At 42.1% G+C, this 25,560-nt stretch overlaps 1 protein-coding gene and 1 long non-coding RNA gene across 5 annotated transcripts in view; one reads left to right on the forward strand and one right to left on the reverse strand.

Annotated features, from left to right (window-relative positions):
* OPHN1 (oligophrenin 1) overlaps positions 1-25,560 on the forward strand; it is a 135,365-nt gene that overhangs the window by 83,228 nt on the left and 26,577 nt on the right. For all 4 annotated transcript variants that reach the window (XM_008172858.4, XM_042853287.2, XM_065556562.1 and 1 more), the window contains 6 exons: positions 1,342-1,442; positions 4,152-4,243; positions 6,441-6,519; positions 10,262-10,295; positions 13,086-13,148; positions 15,823-15,897. In XM_008172858.4, the coding sequence (XP_008171080.1) occupies positions 1,342-1,442; positions 4,152-4,243; positions 6,441-6,519; positions 10,262-10,295; positions 13,086-13,148; positions 15,823-15,897 (444 nt within the window). The remainder of the gene's footprint in view (positions 1-1,341; positions 1,443-4,151; positions 4,244-6,440; positions 6,520-10,261; positions 10,296-13,085; positions 13,149-15,822; positions 15,898-25,560) is intronic.
* LOC135973434 (uncharacterized) lies at positions 18,557-18,969 on the reverse strand. The gene is made up of 2 exons (XR_010590265.1): positions 18,864-18,969; positions 18,557-18,754 (listed from the first exon to the last, which is right to left on the reverse strand). It is a non-coding gene; the product is annotated as an uncharacterized LOC135973434 (long non-coding RNA).

Genomic DNA, 25,560 nt, shown 5'->3' on the forward strand with positions numbered 1-25,560 from the left:
GGCCTCTTCCATCTCGCGTACCTTTCTTCTGGACAGGTCATACAGTGACTCCACTTGTTGCATGAGTTGTAATACTCCCACCTATTGCATATGAGCTGGTCTCTAGTTGCTAGGATAAAAACCTATTACTTACTGACCGCTAGTAGTTGACAGGGGCCAGTGTTGAAGGCTGGGGTTCAATCCCCTGCTGATAATCACTCTTTGTATGTGCATGTGGCAGTGGGTTAGTTATATAAGCACAAACATTGACAACTTTGCAATCTCAGGTCAGATTCCTACAAGGTAGCCACTATGCAGGATATTGGGTTGGGGCTGCCAATTCGGTAAATGGCTCGTTTGATATATTTATGTAAACAGGGCAAATATTGGCTGCTCATAGAAGACTATCAACTAGTCTTGTGTTTAAAAAAACCACACATACGCATACACAGTCATTTTAGACCACAAGGAAACTTTGTACATTCCTGCATAATAATGAACTATATTTATTGCCTTTAAATTTGTTTCTTATGAATTGGTTAAAGAAAAAACAAGATATTTGAAATAGTTCAATTGGTTCTTTTGTTCTTTTGGCGGGGGGGGGGGGGGAGTTGAGGCACATCAGGAACAGAGTGCTTCAATTAAGACAATGGAAGAAGAGTGGAAAATAAATTGTGGTGTAACATAAATGGAGATGTAAGATGATATTTTAATGTGCTATTGTGTTTATTCTGTCAACAAAAAGTTGTCAGTAAGGAAAAAATAGTAATGTCCATTTAAAAACAAACAAACATATTAACTCCCCCCCTGCCCCTCCAAGCCCACCCCTCATCCCCCAGGATGTTGCCTGTGTACTTCTTGGCCTAGATTTCCCAGTCCTGTTTGGTTTGCCACGTCAGAGTCACACAAATGCCCTTTCATCAGCTTTTCCTTCTGAGGAGGCTGGTGCTAACTTTTACCCAGTGCTTACTTTCCTCCCTAGTTACTGCTGCTTCTGTCACTGGCAATGCGGCAAATAGAGCTCCATGTTTTCCTGTGTGTCTATACAGCACCCGGCACAACAGGGCTCTGATCCTGATTGGGGCTCACAGGCATTACCTCAATATAAATAATAAACAGTAATAATAATGACCAAGTGCATCACTATATCAGGCTGCAGGATATAACGATGCACTTGACCATTATTATTACTGTTCATTATTTATATTGAGGTAATGCCTGTGAGCCCCAATCAGGATCAGAGCCCTGTTGTGCCAGGTGCTGTATAAACACACAGGAAAACATAATTCCTACCCCAAAGAGTTGGCAATCAAACTCATGCATGCTCTCTATTGACTCTTGACTATCTTTGTGTTTTTATAGGGGCACTGGGCATATCTTGGGTGAAATATTATTGCCAGTATGAGAAGGAGTCAAAGATGCTAAGAATGACTCCAGTGGAGCAGAAGTCTGGAGCTAAGCAAGTGAGTGGATTCCCTATAAGAGATATCTCTGCAACCATTGACAGTCAGCAGGTTCTGCCTCATTTCCTTCTATTCTGACTTGTTTCTTCTATGAGGAAGTACAAGTATAAATATCTATAGAACAGGTACATTCCATCCCTGTTGTATGAAGAAGTGATGTACACAATTCCAGTTCTTAAAAAGTATTGCTAGTTAATTTAAGTGCTGGATTGACACCTCTGGAGATGGAAGGCCTCTTTGTAGCCACAGAACAGATATACCACAGACATTCCCCCAGCCACACACACACAATTCCTTGAATACTGCTGATCTGCAGGAAGCACCCCTGCCAGGGAAAAGTAGTTCACTTTCCATGGCCTGGATTGGACATGGCTCCTCTGCTGAGATCACCAGCATCAATGCCAATGAATTCCAGTGGTGGTTCACTTAATAAAGCCACTACATCTGCCCATCAAGAAGGGATCTGATGCTCCAGTCTCAAGCCTTTCTCATTCATTGCTCGCCTTCCTACACATACTATTAGCTATTCCCTTCTGCATGTAATTTACATGTTGATCAGTCATAGATTAAGCCACTTTGTTCCTCACCTATGAATTTGGGCAGTGCGTGCGTCATACCTAGAGTTCCTCGGGCTTTGCAGCACAGGCAGGCTTGCATGTTTTCTCTGGCAAACCAGTTGTGAACACGTGACATTTTCTTTTGAAAAGACAACCTGACTTGCACTGATGCCTCTGATGATTGTTGACAGTACTTGAATTAGCAAGGTTATTTGAATGGCTCCATAATGCCCCCTCTCTGTCTGCTCCTGTTAAAGGACCCTTTGGTTCATGATTATGGATTCCTCTCTTCAGGAATTAGTTGCTAAGTAAATTGAAGATGTACAGTGGGTGGGAGCAGTCAGGGGTTGGGGTTTAGCATCTTTACACCACACTATAAAACAACAATTTTGGGATCTTTTTTCATCCTTCTCACAGATTTTTCAGTAGGTGCTTCAGCTGCTGTCTGTCAGTCTTCTACTGTTGCTCACTGTGAAATAGAGGGTGTAGGATACCAGGCTTGATAGACAATGGCTGGCCAAAATGCAGCCAATGGGTCCAACAAAATCTATGGAATTCTTCCGCAATACAGCTCCCATCTATCCTCATCTTTGCATGGGGTTGCAGCCCATGGAGACTTCAAATCATAGCATGAAATTCTCCAATTTGAGACTTCATAATTCCTGCTCTTTGGCAACTGATTGCCTGTTGCAGTAGTAAAATAAAATCTTTTTCTGGAAACCCCTAGGAGAGTGAAGTCATCCAAACACATTGACTAGATGGAACTGTTGACATACCCTATGTAAAGATATGTGGCAAAATAATGTTAAAGCATGTAGGGGCTTGCAATAATACAGATTAATATCCCTTTCAAATTTGTACAGCCCATTGTGTCAGTAACATGTGTTCTCAGGTATCCCTTGGTAACCCCTGGCATAACAGACCAATACAGCTTCAAAGGGAACCATATAGTGAGCGCTCTTAAAAGGCTTACAGTAGACACATAGTGATAACCAGGGAGAAGGAAAAGGCTGTGGAAGGTTATCAATAGTGCTGATCCCTTTGGTTCTTTTCACTGTTTATCCAGACTGTCTAATACAGATGCCAACTGTTGATGGAGAATTCATTCCAGGTTTGTGCACCAGTGGCTAGCTTCTCATGGGTTTCCAAAATTTACTGAAGCTTGACTTCATGGTTTCTGTAAAGTCATAAAGACCCCGGAATGGGGCTATAAACGGGCTGCAATTTACTTTTGCCAGCTGGTAATTAAAACCTAGGGTCAAGGCCTGCCCCCTACAACACAATTACTGTAAATGAGTGTGAAATTTGCCCATGAAGTTTTATCCACTTAAATTGTTTTCAAAGGTGTTTCAAAAAGCTATCTGGGCCATTATTGCTGCTGTTAGTAATTTGATACTTTATGTGAAGGTAGCACCCATGAACCCCAATCAGGTGATTAAGTAGAGCCCTGTGTTTGTCTCTCTCACCAACAGAAGTTGGTCCAATAAAAGATATTACTTCATCCACCTTGTCTCTCTACTATCCTGGGACCATCATGGCTACAGCAGTCCTCCTCTAAGGCCTGGTCTACAGTGGCGGGGGGATCGACCTAAGATACGCAACTTCAGCTATGAGAATAGCGTAGCTGAAGTCGACGTATCTTAGTTCGACTTACCTCCCGTCCTCATGGCGTGGGATCGACGGCCGCCGCTCCCCCGTCGACTCCGCTTCCGCTTCTCGCCGCGGTGGAATTCCGGAGTCGACGGCAGAGCGATCCGGAAGGTAGTGAAGACGTACCCTAAGAGTGTCTATTTTAAGCAACCTTTCTGCCATAAGGCATACTGAAAGAATAGTTGCTAGGATTTTTAGCACCAATTCACACTGTAATCCCATGAACCCCATAATTAATTGATATTGTATGAAGGAAGCCTGTTTTAGGAAGCTGTTGATCTCTATCTTGCTATCTATCTGCTTTGTGGAATGTTGAGAGGAACCATCTGCTATCATGCTACAAGTGCCATCTGATTAGCAAGGCTGACATTGGGATTACACAGTTACTCCCGATGTCTCAACAGACCGTGTGGCATTGCCTTCCATCCAAGGAACCCGAGAAGTCTCATCCCTATTATATGCATTTTTAAAATTTTGGCTTTAAATGTCTCTCTCTTTCTAGGGCACCTCAGACTTGACACTGAAGTACTGCGTAAGGAGAAAGACTGATTCTATAGACAAGAGGTTTTGTTTTGATATTGAGACGAATGAAAGGTGAGCCAGAGGGATTGCTACTTCCTCTGTTATTGCCGTGTTGAAAATAATATGCCACTTTCTTGGCGTTCGGTGAGGGTGTGTTTGTTCTGAATAGCCTAAAATCTGTTTTGTATGGGCAGGAAGATTATGCACCAGGGGGCAGTGCTGTTCTTCCCTGCTACAATCGTCATGCCTGATCTGAAGCCCATTGAAATCAATGGACATCTTTCTGTTAAATTTAGTGGGCTTTTTATGGGGCCTTCTAATACTGTGAAAGGATGAGCACCTTCTGTGAGAACTTGAGGGCCCTGAACTCTCATTGTCTTCAACCAGCATGAGACCCTCATATTTTCCCATATACCTTTCCCCCCGACATATATATTGCCAGTCGTACAGCTGGAAATTCTCTCCATGGGTTATTTTTCACTTTACTCACTGGGAGTCTGATCCTGTTCCCACTGAACTCTCTGGGGATGCTAATTAATTACCAGGGGAGCAGAATCAGCCCATAGACGAATGAATTCTGGGATGTCACACGTGCTGTGGAAGCCTTGGTCTCTGCTTAAGCCACAACAAAGGAAAAAGCGCTAAACTGCAGATTACTTTATCAGATCCTATTTTACCAGAGGAGGACACCCTGCCCCAAAATATAAAACAAAAGGCAAACATTTGTCATTCTTTCAGCCTTTGACATTCCCACTTAATTCCAAAATTCAGACGGATTTCTCCCTTTCCTGAATCAATTCTCTTGTGCCTGCACTAATGCTTAGTGTTATTAATTTAGGCATTTGGAGCAGTAGGTTGCAAATTATCTTGACCTTTGAAAAGAAGTGACATGAGTAGGGTGAGACTGACTCAAGTAAATTTTAGGGATTGTGAGTTTCGGAGGTTTTGGCAAGCCCGGTGTTTCCGTAATTTGTGCATATTGGAAGAATGCGGGGTGTAAAACTATGCAGTGGGTATAGCAACGTGCCAAGCCTTTCAGTCCTTACTCGGTATGGCAGGGCGTCTAACCTGCATAAAGGTGGAGGAAGACTGAAGGAGTTTAGCCCACTAATAATAATACATAGTTTGATTTAATGACAGCACCAAGGGTTAACGTAGAGACATGCTTAGAGACTGTGTCATATCCTCAGCAGTTTGTAGCGGCCACACTTCTTGAACCTCTGGCCAGTTCCTTACCACAGTGATGAGAGATGTGTTGGGGAGGTCTCCCCCAGCACAGGACACTGAGCCAGCCCTGTATGTTAATGGATAGACTGTACAGTGCAGTGCTGCATTTGACAGTATAGTATGACATGAAATAAAGTTGCACACTCGGATTTTTCTTAAGAAGCTGATCTATTAGGAAACAGGTAACATCTCATCATGTTAGAATCATTTGTCTCCTGCCTAAGAATTTTACAAATAAGATGGCAATTAGATACGAACACATGGACCAAAATCTACCCTCCGTTACACTGACTCCAGTGGGCTACTAGGGTGTAGCCGGGCAGAATTTGACCCACTGTGTCATGCACCAGAGTCTTTTACCATTTGGCTCACTGGATTTTTCACTTGGATGAACGCTGCACAGGGACCTCTATATCTATAGCATGTTCAGTCATACTAACAGTGCCAGAGGCCCCCGGTATCTCTCCCCTGCCCATTTTCCTTGTGTCTTTTTCTGCATTATGGTGCTAATGAGTGGTGAATAAGGACATAGGAGTTTCTCACCTGAAGCCAAGAGGGATCTCTCTGAAGTGCTTGGAGAAGGGGAGAGGAACAGTTAGCCTGACTCAGACTGAAATGATTTTTCAGAAACCACATGACTTTACAGTGTTAACATCAGAAAAGACATCAGAAAATGTGCTAGGCTAGTAGCTATGAAAACCAGATGGGAGAGAGAGAGTGTCTGGACACCTTAGGTTGCATGATTAAGTCACTGCAGATAAATGTACAAAGACACAGTGTGAATTAGATGATTTAGGGACCTGCTTTGCCAGTGTGATCAGCACGTGTGTAACTTCCATTTTTTATGATAGACATATGCTTTAGAAATACTATAGATAGATAATTGGAATGATGTGTGTGTACTGACTTCCTTAAAGTGCCACGTGCACTCACTCTTGCTGAGTATTTAAGTGGTCTCCAGAAACATAAAAAACTGTAAATCTTGGATGAAATTCCTTTGTGTCTTTTAAAAAAAAATCCTTTGCTTTAATTCTCTGGACAGGGCCGGGACTATCACATTGCAAGCACTTTCAGAAGCTAATAGACGGCTATGGATGGAGGCCATGGATGGAAAGGAACCAGTGAGTATTCAAAGAATTATTGTCTCATTTATAGATGTGCTTTTTAGTGGTGTAATTTCACACAGATGAAGAGTGTATTGATAGTTGCTTTTGGAGAGCTCATCTTTTAGGGTGTTCTCATGAGACTGGGTATGTAATGATCAACATCACTATTATTGTGTGGTCCATAACAGAGGTATCAATTTAGCAAGTAGGTATGTACAAATAGATTTCACAGGGTCATTCCAGGGACTGTTACCGTATTGCCCTGTCCACTTGTATCCTTTGATATTTGATGTTTCAGTTCTGCTGTTTAGATTGGCATCAGTTGGACCCCATAAAAATGTGACTTGCAGGCATAGAGAAGTAGAACTGAATCTTCCAGTGTTTCTGTTGCTCAAACAAATAGCTCTCAGATCTGTCTGAAGCAATTTTGGTTTTGCCTGCATAATATTCCTGCTTGTAAGTCTCTTGTCTGAAGTTGTGGCAACCCATGTGTGTGTGTGTGTGTGTGTGTGTGTATGAGAGAGAGAGAGAGAGAGAGAGAGAGTGAGACACACACACCAGAGATTTTCCGATACTTACTTTCTGTGTTTCTTCATTGGTTTCCTTACTTTAATCCAAGCCCAGTATAAACGTTTCTGTTAGACAGAATTTCCTGTAAACAGAGAATGCTATGTGCAATATAGCAAAATACATTTCTTGCCGTTTCCCCATGCCCATTGACTGCTCCTTTTCCCTAAGCAGCCTGGAGTTATCCAATATCTCTGTAAAAAGACTGGCACCTTACTCTGTGCTCAGAGACCTTGTGTTGGACAAAGTAACTCAGAGCTGTCTTGATGGGGCTGAGTGTGCGGGGATTGGAGCATATCAGATAGGCTGCTAGGTGCTCCTTACAGAACCTGCTCACTGCTGTAAAGAAGTGATGCATGTGGGCGTTTGATGTGAAATGCCTGTAATGACATTTGTCTGGATCCCACACATTGAATTGCATAGGCTGGAAATACATAACCAAAGGAATGACAAGCTAGCAGTAATAATTAGAACTTTTTGTCCTGGCAAATTCAGGAGCATCTCTGGTTATATCAAGGGCTTTGTTAAAAAATAATCCAGAATCCCAGACCTGCACTGTTCTAAATGCCCATTGCCTCTTTCCATCCTTCTGAACAAATGACTAGTCTTATTGTTAAAGCACCCGACTGGAAGTTGAAAGAAAGTGGTTCTTCCTGACTCTGCCATTAACTATTTGGGCAAGTCACTTTACTCCTCTGTGCTTCTGTTTTTCATCTCTAAACTATGGGATGATACCAGGGCCGGCTCCAGGCATCAGCTCAGCAAGCAGGGGAAGGGGCGGCACGTCGGGCTCTTCGGCGGCAATTCGGCGACGGGTCCCTCGGTCCCTCTCGGAGGGAAGGACCTGCCGCCGAATTGCCGCTGAAGAATGAAGCGGTGATGGTAGAGCTGCCGCCGATCGCGATCGTGGCTTTTTTTTTTTTCTTTTTTTTTCCCCCGCCGCTTGGCAGGAAACCCTGGAGCCGGCCCTGGATGATACCACCCCACCTGCCTCCCAGCAAGGTTGTGAGGCCTAATTCTAGAGGTGGTTGAATAATTAATTGTTCGTTAATTATCCTCTGAATTTATACATTTTTCTGGATCATAGATCACTCATGAACCAATCCCGATTTTTGTGAATTTAGTTGTTATTCCCAAAATAATTCATATGAACAAGTTTTAATCTACACAATTGTTTATTTGCAAACTAGTCTCATCAACTATTTGTGCTGTGTGGTTGATCGCCTATGTCACATGATATTGGTTCTACTACATCAGTGGTTCTCATCCTTTCCAGACTACTGTACCCCTTTCAGGAATCCGATTTGTCTTGCGCAGCCCAAATTTCACCTCACTTAAAAACTACTTGCTCACACAATCTGACATAAAAACATGAAAGTGCTACAGCACACTATTACTGAAAAATTGCTCACTTTCTCATTTTTAATATATAATTATAAAATAAATCAATTGAAATATAAATATTGTACTTACATTTCAGTGTATAGAGCAGTATGAACAAGTTATTGTCTGTATGAAATTTTAGTACTGACTTCGCTGGTGCTTTTTGTGTAGCCTGTTGTAAAACTAGGCAAATATCTAGATGAGTTGACGTACCCCCTGAAAGAGCTCTACATACCCCAGGGTATGCGTAACCCTGGTTGAGAACCAGTGTGCTACATGACTGGCTGACTGAAATTTTCTGAAACAGGAGAATAACAAATAATAAGTAATGTGAAACAAGTAGTGAGCAGCAAAAGCTTGTGTTTCCTGTGTGAATATGGGTGTGTGACTGTGTGCACTCACCTCTTGTGAGCGCCCCCTGTCAGATGGGTGTGAATCTGCACTCTCTCTCTTTTCGCGGTGCCCCCCGTCGGCTGTTGCCCTTGTCAGGCGGGTCTTCAGTGGCTCATCCACTGGCACATGCTGTCAACCTGTGAACAAACAAACCCCTTCCAGGGCAAAAGGTCCAAGAGGACCTGTCCCTGTGCCTTTGACAGTCTCTTTAGCCCTGTCTCTGGGCTCAGTCCTCAGCCCCTTGTGGGCTAGCTTTAAGTCCCTGTCTGCTTTGGTATAGAGCAGTGTCCCCAGGGCTTTCTCCCTGGAGACTCTTTAAGTCCTGCCCTTCACTTGGTCCTCTAAACAAGTCTTATCCCCTCCTTGGGGCTTAGGCAACCCTGCCAGTGGCCAGTAGGGGGACCTAGGCCAACCCATTACTTCAAATCCCGACCCAGGGACCCTATAAATAGCAGCCACGTGCTGCTTCCTGTAATAGTTGCTGCTGCTTTTTCCTGGGCCACTTCCCATGTAGCCTTACCTCAGGGCTGAGGTTCTTCCTCATGGAATATCAATGTCAACAGAACCCATCTTCTGGGTCTTCCTTGAACTCCAGCAAAGAGCACCTTCCTTGCTTCTCTGGTCCCTGTCAGGAACTGATCTGCTCAGGCCCTGCAGCTCCTTTTATCTGAGCCTGTTGAGCTCTAATTGGCTGCTTCCCTGCAGCCTTTTTAGGCAGGCCTGGAGGACCCACCTTTACTGCTCCTTTTCTGGGGTGTGTGTGGTAGGACTGTGAGGCCCCAAAGGACCCTGTACACCTTGTCACAGGGTGTCCATGTGAAGCATAGCGATTCCTTTACCTTTCTTGTGGACAAAGAGAAAGTAGTTTGTGTGAATATATGCAAATATTGAATAATAAGGAGTATGACCATGGTCATATTGGACAGCTGTTCAGAATTCAAGCAATGTCCAGTATTCAACCACTGCAGTGTAATTTGTTATTGTACGTAAAGGGGTTTTGGTCTTATGTGAGGGAAGGTGCTACAGAAGTGCATGATATTGTTATTAAAGTATATAAATCATGTTATTAGTATAATGGTAAAGAAAGCAATTTATTGATATTCTGGGTAAATATAATTTTGCCGAGCTGCATAGCTTGCAGACCTAATTTTTACTAAGAGACAAACAAAGGATCTTTGTGTTTAGTGTGGGAGGGTGTGTCCAAGAGAAACAGGTGCCCCAGTGAAACTAATGGACACCTACAACACCTTTCTTGAATATAGGGTGGTATATTGTTTAGTACTTTGTTTTTGAGAGCAAAAGTATTAAACAAAACTGTATGTCTGTGACTTGCTTTCCCTGGCTGTATTCACCTTGGACAGTTATTCTCAACTCGTGCTTGCTTTTGCTTTTGTTTCCCTCTCCTCTTCTTTAGATCTACCACAGTCCCATCACAAAACAGGAAGAAAGTGAGTAATTCATGGTTCTATTCTGCTGAAATATTAAAGATCTGATTTGTACTGATGTTGTATGATATATTAGTTTGCAACTGTGGACATCACTGCTGTATGCTGGATGGACTGTATCTCACACCTGCTCACGTGTTCCTTGGTTCCCTCGACTCAGTGAACAAGTGGACCAAAGATCTCTCGGGTCTGCTCCGGGGGGAGGGGTGATGAGTACCCTCAGGTCTCAGTGAGAGTTGAGGGTGATCAGCACCTTGCAAGATAAGGCCCTTAGCTCCCTAAGTGGAGGAAGAATTTGCAGTAAATTTCAACCTATCTAGAAAAATGCAGGTTCCAAATTTAGAACGGAGCTCTGAATCTTTGAGGTTCAAGTTCTAGTTGGGTTGTCACCAAAACATGAGTTCTGGGCTGCTGTGCGACTTCTCTAATTTTATCCCCTTAGTTGCGATTGAAGTTAGACAAGAACAGCTTTCAAACAAGAATATTTGTTTGCAAAGCACAGGCATCCATTTAGTGAAAACTACATGGCATTAACATTAAATTTCCACTTAAAATATGGTTTCAGTTAACTGGAGAAAAGAGTTTCATGAAACATGAAAAAGTGTTATAAATGTAAAACAAAAGAATAAAAAGTTTTATGGGTTTCTTGAAACGCCACACCCCATTAGGTTCTCCCATCTCTCCTTATCAGAGCTAGGTTGTGAGTGCTGTCTCTGACACTGCATATGTTTAATAAGTTGAATCTGCACATGCCCACAGCTCACGACAGCTGTCTCTATCTTGCTAAAATGTTATCCCTCTTACCTTTTCCCCCTTCATTTCATATTCACTTAGTAATGTCAAGTCCTTACAACCATACTGCCTCCAATATCTCAGTACATTGGACTGGAAAGCTATGTGGATTTATTACTCAGGTACCCTCAATGAGTACTGAAAAATCTGCATTCTGCCTGTGGTGGCTGACTTGACCAATCACTTACTCAGAGCTGGGAAGCACTTTCTTAAACTACTTTATCTTAATTAGTGTGCAGTTAGGATTGAAGAATCTCCTTCAAACCGATCAGTTATCATCGGGCAATGCTGAGGCACGTTCCTTCTAGGTCTGTAATACAAATGCAGTCAGATAAACCCTATGTTTTAATAATTTGGAATCAGAGATATTATCAATTGATACTACACAGCTCACTGCAATCTAAGCACTGAATCTCTGCTAACATTTGTTTTGGCTCTACCTGGAAGCTGGTCTATCTGAAGTTTCCAGTAAGAATGCTCTGAGCAGGGAGGGTCCTTATTACTGACCTGCTGGCAGGCGTGGGATGTCTGCAGTTAACTGATTCACCCAAGTTCTCCCTAGAGAATTTGTGCCAGGATTAGAGCTGGTTCAAATTTTGGGCGTGGAAATTTTTCCCAGAGAACAACACAAATTTGTCAAAAAACAATTTTCTTCACATCAAAATGTCACTTCTCATGAAACAGTTTGGTTTTCCTGCATGAACATTTGAAACAAGAGTATTAATTTTGATTTCAAATGTTTGCTTTTGAAAATGAAAAACCATTTTAAGTTGAAACAAAATGTTTTGTTTAATTTCTAAGTGTTGAGTCAAAACCAAAATTTGTAGTTAAAATTTGGTTCAAAAACTCCTGCAGCTTTAAAAATAATTGAATGCAGATTTTATTTTTATTAGTATTTCTTGCCAGAAACATTTTGGTTTCCTGACTAGCTCTAGCCATGATTTGAATTCCTCAGGACAAATTTTGCTTCTGATCTGAAGGGTGATATGCAGAGCCCCATCCCTCTGCCTAATAAAAACACATTAAACACTAACATTTGAGAGAAGTTCAAAATATCTGTTTGCAACAGACAGAAAGGTGTTTCAGTGTTAGAAGCCATTGATCACTCACATAAACACGTACGCAGCCTTATCCTGTGACCCTTATTACACAAGTAATCCTTCTGAAGTCAGTGGAAGAATTCGTGAGTAAAGGTCATCCATTTGAGTAAAGTTGCAGGACTAGTTCCTGTAAGGAACTAAGGGGCCTGATTCAGTGCCCACTGAAGTAAATGGAAAGAGTCTGGTTCACTTCAATGGGGTTTGGATTAGCCCAAAGCAAACTACTTTTCCACCTGTCCGCTGTTTGAAGCCTCCAAGGAAGACTGTGATAACCTATTGGTTAATCAGTGGGGAGAAAAACCTGCCTTCTCCTTAACCTATATGGTATCTAAGTAGAATCCTGTCATTTTCTGCAATCTAACAAAGTAGATAAAGAATATGTGGAAGGTTGTGTTCTTTTGATTTGGCAGAGGTTGGACTGCAGATTTTGCTATACTCCGGAAGCCACAGATCAGCTCTTGCCAGGCAGAAATTCATGTGTGGTTGAACTCTCTAAATTACAGTTTTATTAAAAAATTCAAAAGCCAACTGTTAAAGCAATTTCAAGGGGGGGGGAGGAGAACAAGTGGAAATGAACAATTCCAGGCCAGATTCTTAAAAATCTGGGTGTGCTTTTGCACAAGCCCCCTCACAACATATGCATGCAAATCACTTAATGTAGGTGCATCAGATGGGCTACATGCATGCACAGACCCTGACTTGCACCCACACAGCAGGGTGTTTGCATACTAAATTGTGCCTGTGCACTTGTGCGTGTGTGGATTTGAAATGTCCCTAAAAATGTAGCAAACTTGTTGCAAGGTGTAATGCCTGCAGTAACTTGACACCTCTTTGGGTTTTCCACCAGTAATTACATGTTGACATTCAGGCACCTAACTTTGATTTCCTTTTTTTGAAATAGTGGAGTTGAATGAGGTTGGCTTCAAGTTTGTGAGGAAATGCATCAATGCAGTAGAAACCAAAGGTAAGATCTCAGTACTGCATCTGGAAACTATTTGCTTTTTTGATATTTAATTTCTTGAATGGTATTTGATTGCTCTGTGATTTCGCTAATATATAGCAACGGGATCTAAAAATCAGAGAATCATAGAAATGTAGGGCTGGAAGAGACCTTGAAAAGTCATCAAGTCCAGCCCCCTGTGCTGAGGCAAGACCATCCCTGACAGATGTTTGTCCAATCTGTTCTTACAAACCTCCAGTGAATGGGATTCCACAACCTACTTTGGAAGCCTATTCCAGCTTAACTACATTTATAGTTAGAAAGTTTTTCCTAATATCCAATCTATATCTCCCTTGCTGCATATAAAGCCCATTTTTTCTTGTCCTACCTTCGGCAGATATGGAGAACAATTGATCACAGTCCTTTTTGTAACCGCACCTAACATATTTAAAGACTGTTATCAAGTTCCTCCTCAGTCTTCTTTTCTCAAGACTAAACATGCCTAGTTTTTTTAACCTTTCCTTATAGGTCATATTTTCTAAACCTTTTATCAAAGACTCCTGACACCGGATAAGGAATGTGCCTACAAAACAGTAGAAACCTTACCCCCCCTTTGCAACATTTGCAGGAGCAAACTCTAGTTAAGGTTGAGTCCTCACTTTCATTTTGTTTTCACTCACTTGTGAATTTCTCAGAAATTTTCCTTTGGGGCTGAAACATCACATGCTTGCTAGTAGGCCAAAGGTGAATAGGTTACAAAATATTTCAGGCAATTTTGTGTTTGGGGAATATCTTAAAGAATTATTCAGATTTGTTTTGTGAAAAACATACTATGTGGGGTGAGATTTTCAAAGCTTTCTGCAGGATTTTAACCACACAACTCCCTCTAAAATGAATGAGAGTAGTGTGATAGATCTTCCACGCTGTTCTGAAAATTCCAACCATGCTGAATAACCACCAACTTCCTTAAAAGCGTAAGTAGAGCTGTGCAAATAATATAAACACACTTCCAAATATTAGTCCAGACTTTAAAAGAACTTGCTTTGACTGTAGTCACTTTCTGTGACTTTTCTAGAAAACTAGTTTACTGATAAAAAATGTTGAGGGGTAAATAGCAGGGTCCCCTAAGATCTGAACTGGAACCGGTGCTGTTCAACATACTCGTAAATTATCTGGAAAAAGAGGTAAGCAGTGAGGTGGCAAAGTTTGCAGATGATACAAAACTACTCAAGATAGTTAAGTCCAAAGCTGACTGAGATGAATTCCAAAGGGATTTCACAAAACTGGGTGACTGGGCAACAAAATGGCAGATTAAATTCAGTGTTGATAAATGCAAAGTAATGCACATTGGAAAACATAATCCCAACTGTACATACAAAATGATGGAGTCTAATTTATCTGTTACCACTCAAGAAAGAGATCTTGGAGTCATCATGAGTAGTTCTCTGAAAACATCTGTTCAATGTGCAGCAGCAGTCAAAAAAGCTAACAATGTTAGGAACTATTAGGAAAAGGTTAGATGATATGGGAGATAATATTATAATGCTGTTATATAAATCTGGGATATTCCCACATCTTGAATACTGTGTGCAGTTCTGGTCACCTCATCTCAAAAAAGATATATTAGAATTGGCAAAAGCACAGAGAAGGGCCACAAAAATGATTAGGAACAGCTTCCATATGAGGAGAGATTAAAAAGAATGGGATTGTTCAATTTAGGAAAGAGATGGGAGGAATATGATAGAGCTCTATAAAATCATGAGTGGTGTGGAGAAAGTGAATAAGGAGGTGTTATTTACACCTTCACATACACAAGAACCAAAGGTCACCCAATGAAATTAATAGGCAGCAGGTTAAAAACAAACATAAGGAAGTAATACTTTATACAACACATAGTCAACTTGTGGAGCTCCTTGCCAGGGGATGTGAACACCAAAAGCCTAACTGAGTTAAAGAAAAAGAGTTAGATAAATTCATGGAGGATAGGTCCATCAGTGGCTGTTAGCCAAGATGGTCAGGGATGCGAGCCTATGCTTTGGTTATCCCTAAACCTCTGGCTGCCAGAAGCTTGGACCGGACAACAGAGGATGGATCACTCAATAAGTTGCCCTGTTCTGTTCATTCCCTCTGAAGCATCTGGCACCAGCCACTTTTGGAATACAGGATACTGGGCTAGATAGACAATTGGCCTGACTCAGTATGGCTGTTCTTATGTTCTTAATGTTTCCAGTAATAGCAGATTTTAAGCAAATATTGCAGAACTTTCTAAAAGAGAATTTCAGATTTGTGATTGAGAGTAATCATCCCTGAAATCTAATTCTCACAGTGGCACTGATCTTGTCAAAGAACAGCAATATACCGTGTGATTTTTGTGTCCAGTCAGAACAGCTCCGATTTTGAATACTGAATATTTGCAACCAATTGTTCAGTTATTAGCTACTGAACAAGAACTGTGTGCCGAAATTATTTGGTGACTCATTTTGCCTAACGAAGTCCAGGTTAACATCAGGTATTGATGGGCAATTTTTTAAAAATGATTTCGTCTGCATTATCCACTCAGCTCTTCACCTAAGTGCTGTCAATCTATTGTAGGCCTGGGGACAGCCTGTGATGTGTTTACTACACTAGGTGGTGCTGTTTAACATCTACAACCATGAAAGGACACTAGATTAATTCTTTTCTTCGTTCTTCTGCGCAGGGATCACTACTGAGGGAGTGTACCGAACGGTTGGCAGCAATATCCAGGTGCAGAAGTTGCTGAATGCCTTCTTTGGTAAGAATACCAAAGTTCTTGGATGACTGGACTGTAATTTTTTAGTACTGTAAGGCAAGACAAGGAAGACTGGATTCCACAGTGAAATGAACCCCTACACACTGTCAGGTATAGGGTGACCAGGTGTCCCGATTTTATAGGGACAGTCCCGATTTTTGGGTCTTTTTCTTATATAGGCTCCTGTGGGGTTCCATGCGGAGCAGATAAAGCACACGACCACTGTGGTTGCAGGCTGAATCCGAATCCTGTTTATTGCAAGCTTTCTTTTATAGTTTTTCTCTACATTACATAACACAATTAGGCTATAATCACACATCTACGGATTGGACAAGGAGAATCATGTGTTTATCACATGTATAGCCCCACACCGATTGGTTCAACCGTTCCTTACATAAGGCCATGATTTATTACCTTGTTTACCTCATCTTATATAATTCCTAGACCACCAGGGGGCCTTACATAAGGCCATGATCATCTTATATAATCCTAGACCACCAGGGGGCCTTACATAAGGCCATGATTTGTTTACCTCATCTTATATAATCCCTAGACCACCAGGGGGGCCTTACATAAGGCCATGATTTATTACCTTGCAAGTGTCCCATCGTGACCCTTACCTCCTCATGGAACTTTCCATTAGGTTGGTGTAGGGATGATACATCCCCACACCTCCCCCCTTTTCCTTAAATAAGGAAACGTAATATTACCTAAATGCCCACGAAAACCATTGGGGTATAAATAAGGATAGCTAATAAGACATGTTCTAAAGGGATCCGATGGGGTGGCCATGGACAAGCAAAAAGGGCTTCTTGGCCAGTCTGGTTCGCCCAGGTGACCCAAACATTTTGTCGTGGGTTAACAAAAGGTACAGAGTTTGGACATACAAAGACCCCTGCTCCTATAATAAGGAGTCCGAACAAATAGAAGTACAGCGTTATTAGGTGTTTAGGCTGTGACAAACAACAAGTGCAGGTCCGGTGCTGCAGGGTCGTCCTCCGGCTTCTGCGTGGCGGCGTCGGGCTTTTTAGCAATTTGTGTCTTGAGCCACGGCCGGAGGGATCTTATCCGGTGTTTTTTTCCTATATGTCCTTTCAAAGTTAGATAAGCCTAGCTCCGCCATTCTTTTCAACCTATTCCGCAACTGCTCACCCTGCCCCGGGAACTCCGCCCGGAACTCTGGGGTACAAACATTATTGGTGACAGGAAAGCCGGGCTGGTTCAGGGCTTGCAATGTGTGGGACTGCGGGGGATGGCTCTCACCGGCCAAATGGGACAACTGATTTAGCATGTCCTGTAGCTGAAGGCCCTGTTTGTACATTTTCGCCCGAAATTCTTGTAACTTATCCCCTTCTGGGCTTGAGACCTCCATTTTATTCGCGGGGTCGTCCGGTAATGGGACGATACTAGGATCAGCTTCGGGTGCACTGGGGATGAGTGGTATGATAGTGTCCTCACCCCCAAAGAACTTACGGGCTCCCACCGGCAACACATAAGGCGGCTCCTCTTTTGGCCGAAAGAGGTCATTAATGGCCGACTGGACCTCGGCTTCTGCCGCAAGCGTTTTTATTAGTTTCTTAGATTTGCACCATATTTGGCTCAATGACACAGCCTTCTTGTTGCCGTGAGAGACCGACTCCCAGAGGTCAGAGCCTAGACTTTCCCAGACTGCCTTATTAAAGACAGTATCAGGAGTAACAAAAAACCCACGTCTCTGCCCCCATTTCAACGAACGGGACAACGCGTCAGAGGGAAGCTTCTCTCCCCACTTTTCAGCGATGCGTAATAAAAAATCCTGCACCGTCTCCTCCTCTGCAGACAAAGCAGAGCCCATTTTATCAAATGCAGTCGCTCACCTGTGAGCTCACGAACGTCTCTCTCGGACGACCAGGAGCCGGTATCCTCCGGTACCTCCTGCTGCGGCTGCCACCTCCGCCTTTTCTCACCGAACGCTTCAGTCGGCTGTGAGCTCACGAACGTCTCTCTCGGACGACCAGGAGCCGGTATCCTCCGGTACCTCCTGCTGCGGCTGCCACCTCCGCCTTTTCTCACCGAACGCTTCAGTTGGCTGTGAGCTCACGAACGTCTCTCTCGGACGACCAGGAGCCGGTATCCTCCGGTACTTCCTGCCGCGGCTGCCACCTCTGCCTTTTCTCAAACCATGTTCAGTTTTTGGTCGTGTTCCAGTTGACACTGAGCTTGGCAAACCATCTAAATCTTGGTAGCCTGCCCTCTTATTCCCACAGATTCCCTTTCTCTGATGATCTTTGTGAAGAAGGCCTGTCTCCACCTTAACAGAGCATGGCTGTTTGCGCTTTTTGGTAGAAGGAGTGCTGGAAGGAGAAGAGCCAGCACTGAGAGCCTCTTCAATATCTAAATTCAATTGTTCCAGTTTCTTCATGAGAGATGACATAGAGTCTGACCACTCAGATCCTTTTTTTGGTTGGATCTGCTTTCTCTTTGCTCAGCTTCTGAGACAACACCTGTTGGGTCTACTGTCTGAGAACATTGATCCCTGCTCCACTGGCGGCTGTGTCTAGTATGATCTCTGCTAGCTCACTCTGAGCAAAGTCCTGGCTGCCTTGATGTCCAAGCCGAATCACGTCGGGGTCACCATTTGTGGGGTTCCATGCGGAGCAGATAAAGCACACGACCACTGTGGTTGCAGGCTGAATCCGAATCCTGTTTATTGCAAGCTTTCTTTTATAGTTTTTCTCTACATTACATAACACAATTAGGCTATAATCACACATCTACGGATTGGACAAGAAGGAGAATCATGTGTTTATCACATGTATAGCCCCACACCGATTGGTTCAACCGTTCCTTACATAAGGCCATGATTTATTACCTTGTTTACCTCATCTTATATAATTCCTAGACCACCAGGGGGCCTTACATAAGGCCATGATCATCTTATATAATCCTAGACCACCAGGGGGCCTTACATAAGGCCATGATTTGTTTACCTCATCTTATATAATCCCTAGACCACCAGGGGGGCCTTACATAAGGCCATGATTTATTACCTTGCAAGTGTCCCATCATGACCCTTACCTCCTCATGGAACTTTCCATTAGGTTGGTGTAGGGATGATACATCCCCACAGGCTCCTATTACCCCCACACCCTGTCCCAATTTTTCACACTTGCTGTCTGGTTACCTGAGTATAGCCTCCCTCTGCTCTTGCCCTTCTTTCCAGGCTGCTGGTCTTCTCCATCAGTCTTTCTGATGTGTTCTTTCCCTTCTTTTCTGATTTCTTCTCCACCTAGTCTCTTGTCTCTCCCTTTAAGCTAAAATGTTGCCAATTTTACCTGCATTTTCAAACTAAGAAGCAAAGGGTACTGAGATAACAGTAACGTGGAAGTGGAGTAGCTTGTGCAGCATGTGATGACCCTGTAGAGTGCAAATAGATCCCAAAACAGAGAGACCATTGCTAATTGCCAAACAGACTCTCCTCCCCCATAGATGATAGGTCCTGATTCTCATTTACATGAAGGTCCCTTTATTCCTCTCTGGCAGTGTAAATGGGCTTTAGAGGAAATGAGAATGAGATCAAAGAGCTGAGTCTGCCCCTGTTTACATCAGTTTTATATTTGTGTAATCCACTGGAGTTGCTCCCAATCTACAGCAGTGTGAGGGCAGAATTTGGCCCTACGTGTGATAAGAATTTTTACTGCTTCTCTAGGTCTTGCTGTTTACAAAGCACGGCACAGTGTTATTTTCATTTATAAGAGGCACAAATTGTCAACTTCTAGGTGCATTTACAATAAAAGAGCCACCAAATACATCCACTAACCATTGTTAGCATAAACAAAATAACTGCCCTTCCCCCAGAACTCCACCCCCAAAACATCCTCCAAATTCTCAGACAAATCTGAGTAAACAGAGAATCCTCGCAGCATGCCGTGAAAGTCAACAATACGGGGCTGTGTTCGGCCAGAAATGGGGAATGCACTCCAGAGTCAAAGGCTCTGCTCTGGGAATGTCCTGGTCCCAGACCCTGATGTACAAACTGGTGGACAGTCAGTTCAAGCATTGTAGGACAGAGGTGGAGCTAAGATAGCCAAGATCCAAACCATTCTGGATGGCTTGTCTGGCGGGAAAGACAACATAAAGCTGGAACACAGGACAAGAGGAGTGTTCCTGGTGAATATCCACCTGACTAGCATGTAAGCCTCTGACCGCTGCCCTCTAAGTAGGTACCTAGTATAAATGCACTATTCCAAGGCTGCTATTATTTTAAATGTTGTTGTTATTTATTTTTATTAAAACAATGGACTGTTTGTTATATCCTCACATGGTTGTACTGGATTTCCATACAGTTGGAACATCAGATACATCTAGTCACACTTTCCTGATAATTTATTAGGAAGGAGGAAGCTTTTAAATATCTCGTATTTTCCAGCATCCCCATAAATAGTTCCATGTTTTTCCATTCCACACCCTGGTGGTGGTTTCTCCTTTGTAAATTTACAATGGATTGGTGTCCTCACTCCTTGTACCGAAATCCTCATTTTGGTCAGAGTGGAAAATCCAGCAGCAATAAATAATAATAACTAATAGTGGTGAGCCATTTGGATTTCTCACCCAACCCTGTTTCTTGTTTAACATAAATCATGTAACTTGTATCTCCTACCCTGCCTTCCCCAAAACCAAATACTTAATCCTATGGTGCCATAGAAATTTTGTGAGAGTCCAGTTAACCTGGACATGAGCAAAGTGTACTTTAGTCCTTTCTGCTCTTCATTACCCTCCATGTTTCTGCCTACATGTAGATTCCACGCAGAGGAATTTTTCAGGGAAGCCTAAAGGGGAAGTAACTAGAAGTTATGGGGTGAAACTGAGCAAATGAAATTTTAAGTGGAACGCGAGGAAATTTATCCTAACACTGAGGTTTGATAGAATGTTTAGTTTTAGAGGACTTAAGCAGTAGGGCTTCCACCACTTCCCTTTAGAGCAGTAGTGGGCAACCTGTGGCCTGTATCAGGCCCTCGGCATGCAAATGTAAACAAGCGCTCTGGAGGCCTGCCAGCGGATTATCCTGACAGGCCACAGGTTGCCCACCACTGCTTTAAACCAGTGTTTCTCAAACTTTTGTACTGGTGACCCCTTTCGCAAAGCAAGCCTCTGAGTGCAAACCCCTCCCCCCCCCATACATTAAAAACACTTTTTAAATATATTTAACACCATTATAAATTCTGAAGGCAAAGCGGGGTTTGAGGTGGGCTGACAGCTCGTAACCCCCCATGTAGTAACCTCCTGACCCCCTGAGGAGTCCTGACCCCCAGTTTGAGAACCCCTGCTTTAAAGGATAGACCACAAAGCTGTGGAGAACACACAGTAGAGAATAAACCTTCATTGGCCAGGGGAATGGACCTAGGATGCAATAGTTAAGGCTTTTCCACCTTTGATCTTGGCGTCTCCTAGTAGAAGTGATTCTCTTTGTTAGTTGCATGATCGTTTTGACCATACTAACACCACATTCTTATCCTTCCTCCTCCTCTCCCTCTAATTTTAAGTACACTATCCTCCTGCTTAACTCAAGAAACGAGATAACTAATGTGTATTAGTGATCCCATTGTAGTTTTACCAGGGTGGATAAAAATCAATGATTTAAAAAAAAATCAAATAAAAAAAATCCAATTTTTTTAAAATTTAAATCCGATTTTTTTTATTTAAATCAGATTTTTTTGATAAAATGCTTTTTGAGGGAAAAAGCCTATCTAAGGATAGTTTTATTAAGATACATTATAGCTCAAAGATATCTCATCATGTAATAGGGATTATAAATTCTAACTCTATAGTATGAGACAATATATTCATGTAATGTTTAAGAAAAGTTTTGTAAATGAGTTCCAATAGTTGGGATTTGGGACCCAATCTTATGGGGCTCCAGGGGCTTCTGTATAGATTATTTAGGTTAATCTTTCTATCTACCCAATGGGACTCAGTCTAGAAGATACCATCAGAGATTCTTAGTTTTGCAGTTCTCAAACTGGATTTGTGTTTCCAGAAATAACATGCTTGTTAACAGCAAAAATGGTTTTAAATAAATAAATAAATAATATATAGAGGTGAGAAATAACAGACCTCAACCCTATTGTCCCTCTGCAAATTTCTGTACACAGAGTCAATCCCTTACCTCTTTCCAAAAGTGCAAAGTTTCAAAAAGCTCAATGAACAGAAGATTGTTGGTGGCGGAATAGATCTGGACAAGGAGAAGAAGTCTGGAAATAAATGTGAGAAGAGAGGGACAGGCAGTAGAAACAAAAGTGAATTTTGATTTGAGATCTACCATACCATTCTCTCACTAGAAGGGAAAACCTATAATGGCAGCAGGCCATAAGAGAGACCGAGTTTAGGAATATTTTAATGAAGTTCCTCTACCTGTGGGTAAGACAGGCATGCGTACAAAATGCAAACAGTGCAACAAAGAAATGCGAGGCCTGGTTGCCCGAATGAAACAACATCATGAGAAGTGTTCCTTCTCAGGAGGAAGCTGCATTGAAGATGATGAAAGGAACATGCAGGATCTTCAGGTTGGTAAACTTTTTTATTTCATACTTCTTTCTTAAGGGCTGCCTGTCTTCCTTCTGGACTATTCTTGAATTTTCATATTTAAGCAAAAAATATAGTTGTTATTCTATGGTACTATCATTTTAGATGCAGTCGTGATAAAAAATAAATAGCTGAAATAGGCAGATCTTCCTTTTACAATTTCAACTTTAAAGTAGTACTGAGTGTCAGTGAATGCAATGAGTAATACTAAATGAGCAGTATGGTGATAATAATTAAATAACTTCATTGACTTATTTTGTTTAGGAGAATCCATCCTCAACATACAGGATTCTGAAGACTATCCACCTTTAAGATAACCATCATTTTCTATAGTTTCAAGAGTTATCTGCCAATGATAACACTGGTCTACAATTTTTGAGAAGTCGTCTGCTTCAGAGATAAAATGTGCTATTTATTATGTATTTTGATGTGCTGAATTCAAATATGACAATTAAAACAACTGATTGGCTACTGTTTCCAAGATATTTAAGTTTTTACATTTTATGTCTATGTATATTGTGTAGATAGTAGAGTTTTAATTATAAATTGTAAACCTAGGTCTTTTCATGTGTTTATGGTTGCTTTACATGATAATATTTCACCTGTCCTGTTTATGTAACACTTTAAAAATCAGCAAAAGGGTTATATAAATAAAATGTATTATGAAACAAAAGGCAAACTATTATGTACATAATTTAGTCCTATTCAGTGTCTACTCGGCGCTTCTTGGCTTGTCTCTTGTATTCATTAAATGGAGCATCTCTTGTCATTGTCCAGCAATAGTCTGCAAGCATTGATGGGCTCCATTTGCCCTGATAGCGTTTCTCCATTGTTGCAATGTCCTGGTGAAATCACTCGCCGTGCTCGTCGCTCACTGCTCCGCAGTTCGGTGGAAAAAAATCTAGATGAGAGTGCAAAAAATGTATCTTTAGTGACATGTTGCAACCAAGGCTTTTGTATGCCTTGAGGAGGTTTTCCACCAATAACCTGTAGTTGTCTGTCTTGTTGTTTCCGAGAAAATGTATTGCCACTAACTGGAAGGCTTTCCATGCTGTCTTTTCCTTGCCACGCAGTGCATGGTCAAATGCATCATCTCGAAGAAGTTCACGAATCTGAGGACCAACAAAGACACCTTCCTTTATCTTAGCTTCACTTAACCTTGGAAATTTTCCATGGAGGTACTTGAAAGCTGCTTGTGTTTTGTCAATGGCCTTGACAAAGTTCTTCCTCAGACCCAGCTTGATGTGTAAGGGTGGTAACAAAATCTTCCTTGATTCAACAAGTGGTGGATGCTGAACACTTTTCCTCCCAGGCTCCAATGACTGTCGGAGTGGCCAATCTTTCTTGAGGTAGTGGGAATCTCTTGCACGACTATCCCATTCGCAGAGAAAACAGCAGTACTTTGTGTATCCAGTCTGCAGACCAAGCAAGAGAGCAACAACCTTCAAATCGCCACAAAGCTGCCACTGATGTTGGTCATAGTTTATGCACCTCAAAAGTTGTTTCATGTTGTCATAGGTTTCCTTCATATGGACTGCATGACCAACTGGAATTGATGGCAAAACATTGCCATTATGCAGTAAAATAGCGTTAAGACTCGTCTTCGATGAATCAATGAACAGTCTCCACTCATCTGGATCGTGAATGACATTGAGGGCTGCCATCACACCATCGATGTTGTTGCAGGCTACAAGATCACCTTCCATGAAGAAGAATGGGACAAGATCCTTTTGACGGTCACAGAACATGGAAACCCTAACATCACCTGCCAGGAGATTCCACTGCTGTAGTCTGGAGCCCAACAGCTCTGCCTTACTCTTGGGTAGTTCCAAATCCCTGACAAGGTCATTCAGTTCACCTTGTGTTATGAGGTGTGGTTCAGAGGAGGAGGAGGATGGGAGAAAATGTGGGTCCTGTGTCATTGATGGTTCAGGACCAGAAGTTTCATCCTCTTCCTCTTCCTCGTCTGATCAAGTGAGAATGATTCTGGTGCATCAGGAACCGGCAGTCCTTCTCCGTGGGATACTGGGCGTATAGCTGATGGAATGTTTGGATAATGCACAGTCCACTTTTTCTTCTTTGACACACCTTTCCCAACTGGAGGCACCATGCAGAAGTAACAATTGCTGGTATGATCTGTTGGCTCACTCCAAATCATTGGCACTGCAAAAGGCATAGATTTCCTTTTCCTGTTCAACCACTGGCAAAGATTTGTTGCACAAGTGTTGCAGCATGTGTGTGGGGCCCACCTCTTGTCCTGATCTCCAATTTTGCAGCCAAAATAAAGGTGATAGGTTTTCTTAACCATAGTGGTTATACTGCGCTTTTGTGATGCAAAAGTCACTTCACCACAAACATAGCAGAAGTTATCTGCACTGTTCACACAAGTACAAGGCATCTCTGCTCACTTTGGCTAAACAGAAATGTGTCCCTTTGCAAAATCAAACACTGACAAATAAGAGAGCATGACACTGTATGATTTCTAGAGCTGATATAGGGCAATTTGTTCAGCAGAGTGATGTAAGCTTCGTTATGATTGCATCATCCATGACTTCTAGGAATAACATGATGCAATTCATATCATGTATGACGCAATACCAGCTTCAGATTGCATCATTCATTGTTTTGCCTAAAAAGCAAGTACTGTCCAAACCCAGTCGTAGATTTATTCATAGATCCAGTCAAAGATGTATTTTAGTCATTTCTGGTTTAAATTGAGATCCCTTCCCTTTATAACACACTTATCCTCCGCCATTCCCAAGTCAAGGGTCGTATATACTGACCCAATAGCATATCTTGAAAACTAGAGCCAATCAACAATTTTAAGCATCATTTTCGTTCTCAGTGACCCAGAATTAGTAACGTTTGACTACATTTATTTCAGAAGCATTTTGGCTGTAGAGCAGTGTAATGTTTCACTCACATCATGTATGTCACATGGCCACAGTATATCAATTGTAGCAAAAAGAAAAAAAATCTCCATCATCCAGAAACAAGCATAGATAAGTTTTTGATAAGAACCAGCAGATTACAAAAAGAGGTAATTGATGAAAAAATTGCCCAGTTTGTTTATGCAACAAACTCTCCTTTCCGAATGATTGAGAA

The sequence above is a fragment of the Chrysemys picta genome, chromosome 9 (genome assembly GCF_011386835.1).
Source record: "Chrysemys picta bellii isolate R12L10 chromosome 9, ASM1138683v2, whole genome shotgun sequence".
Classification (NCBI taxonomy): domain Eukaryota; kingdom Metazoa; phylum Chordata; order Testudines; family Emydidae; genus Chrysemys; species Chrysemys picta.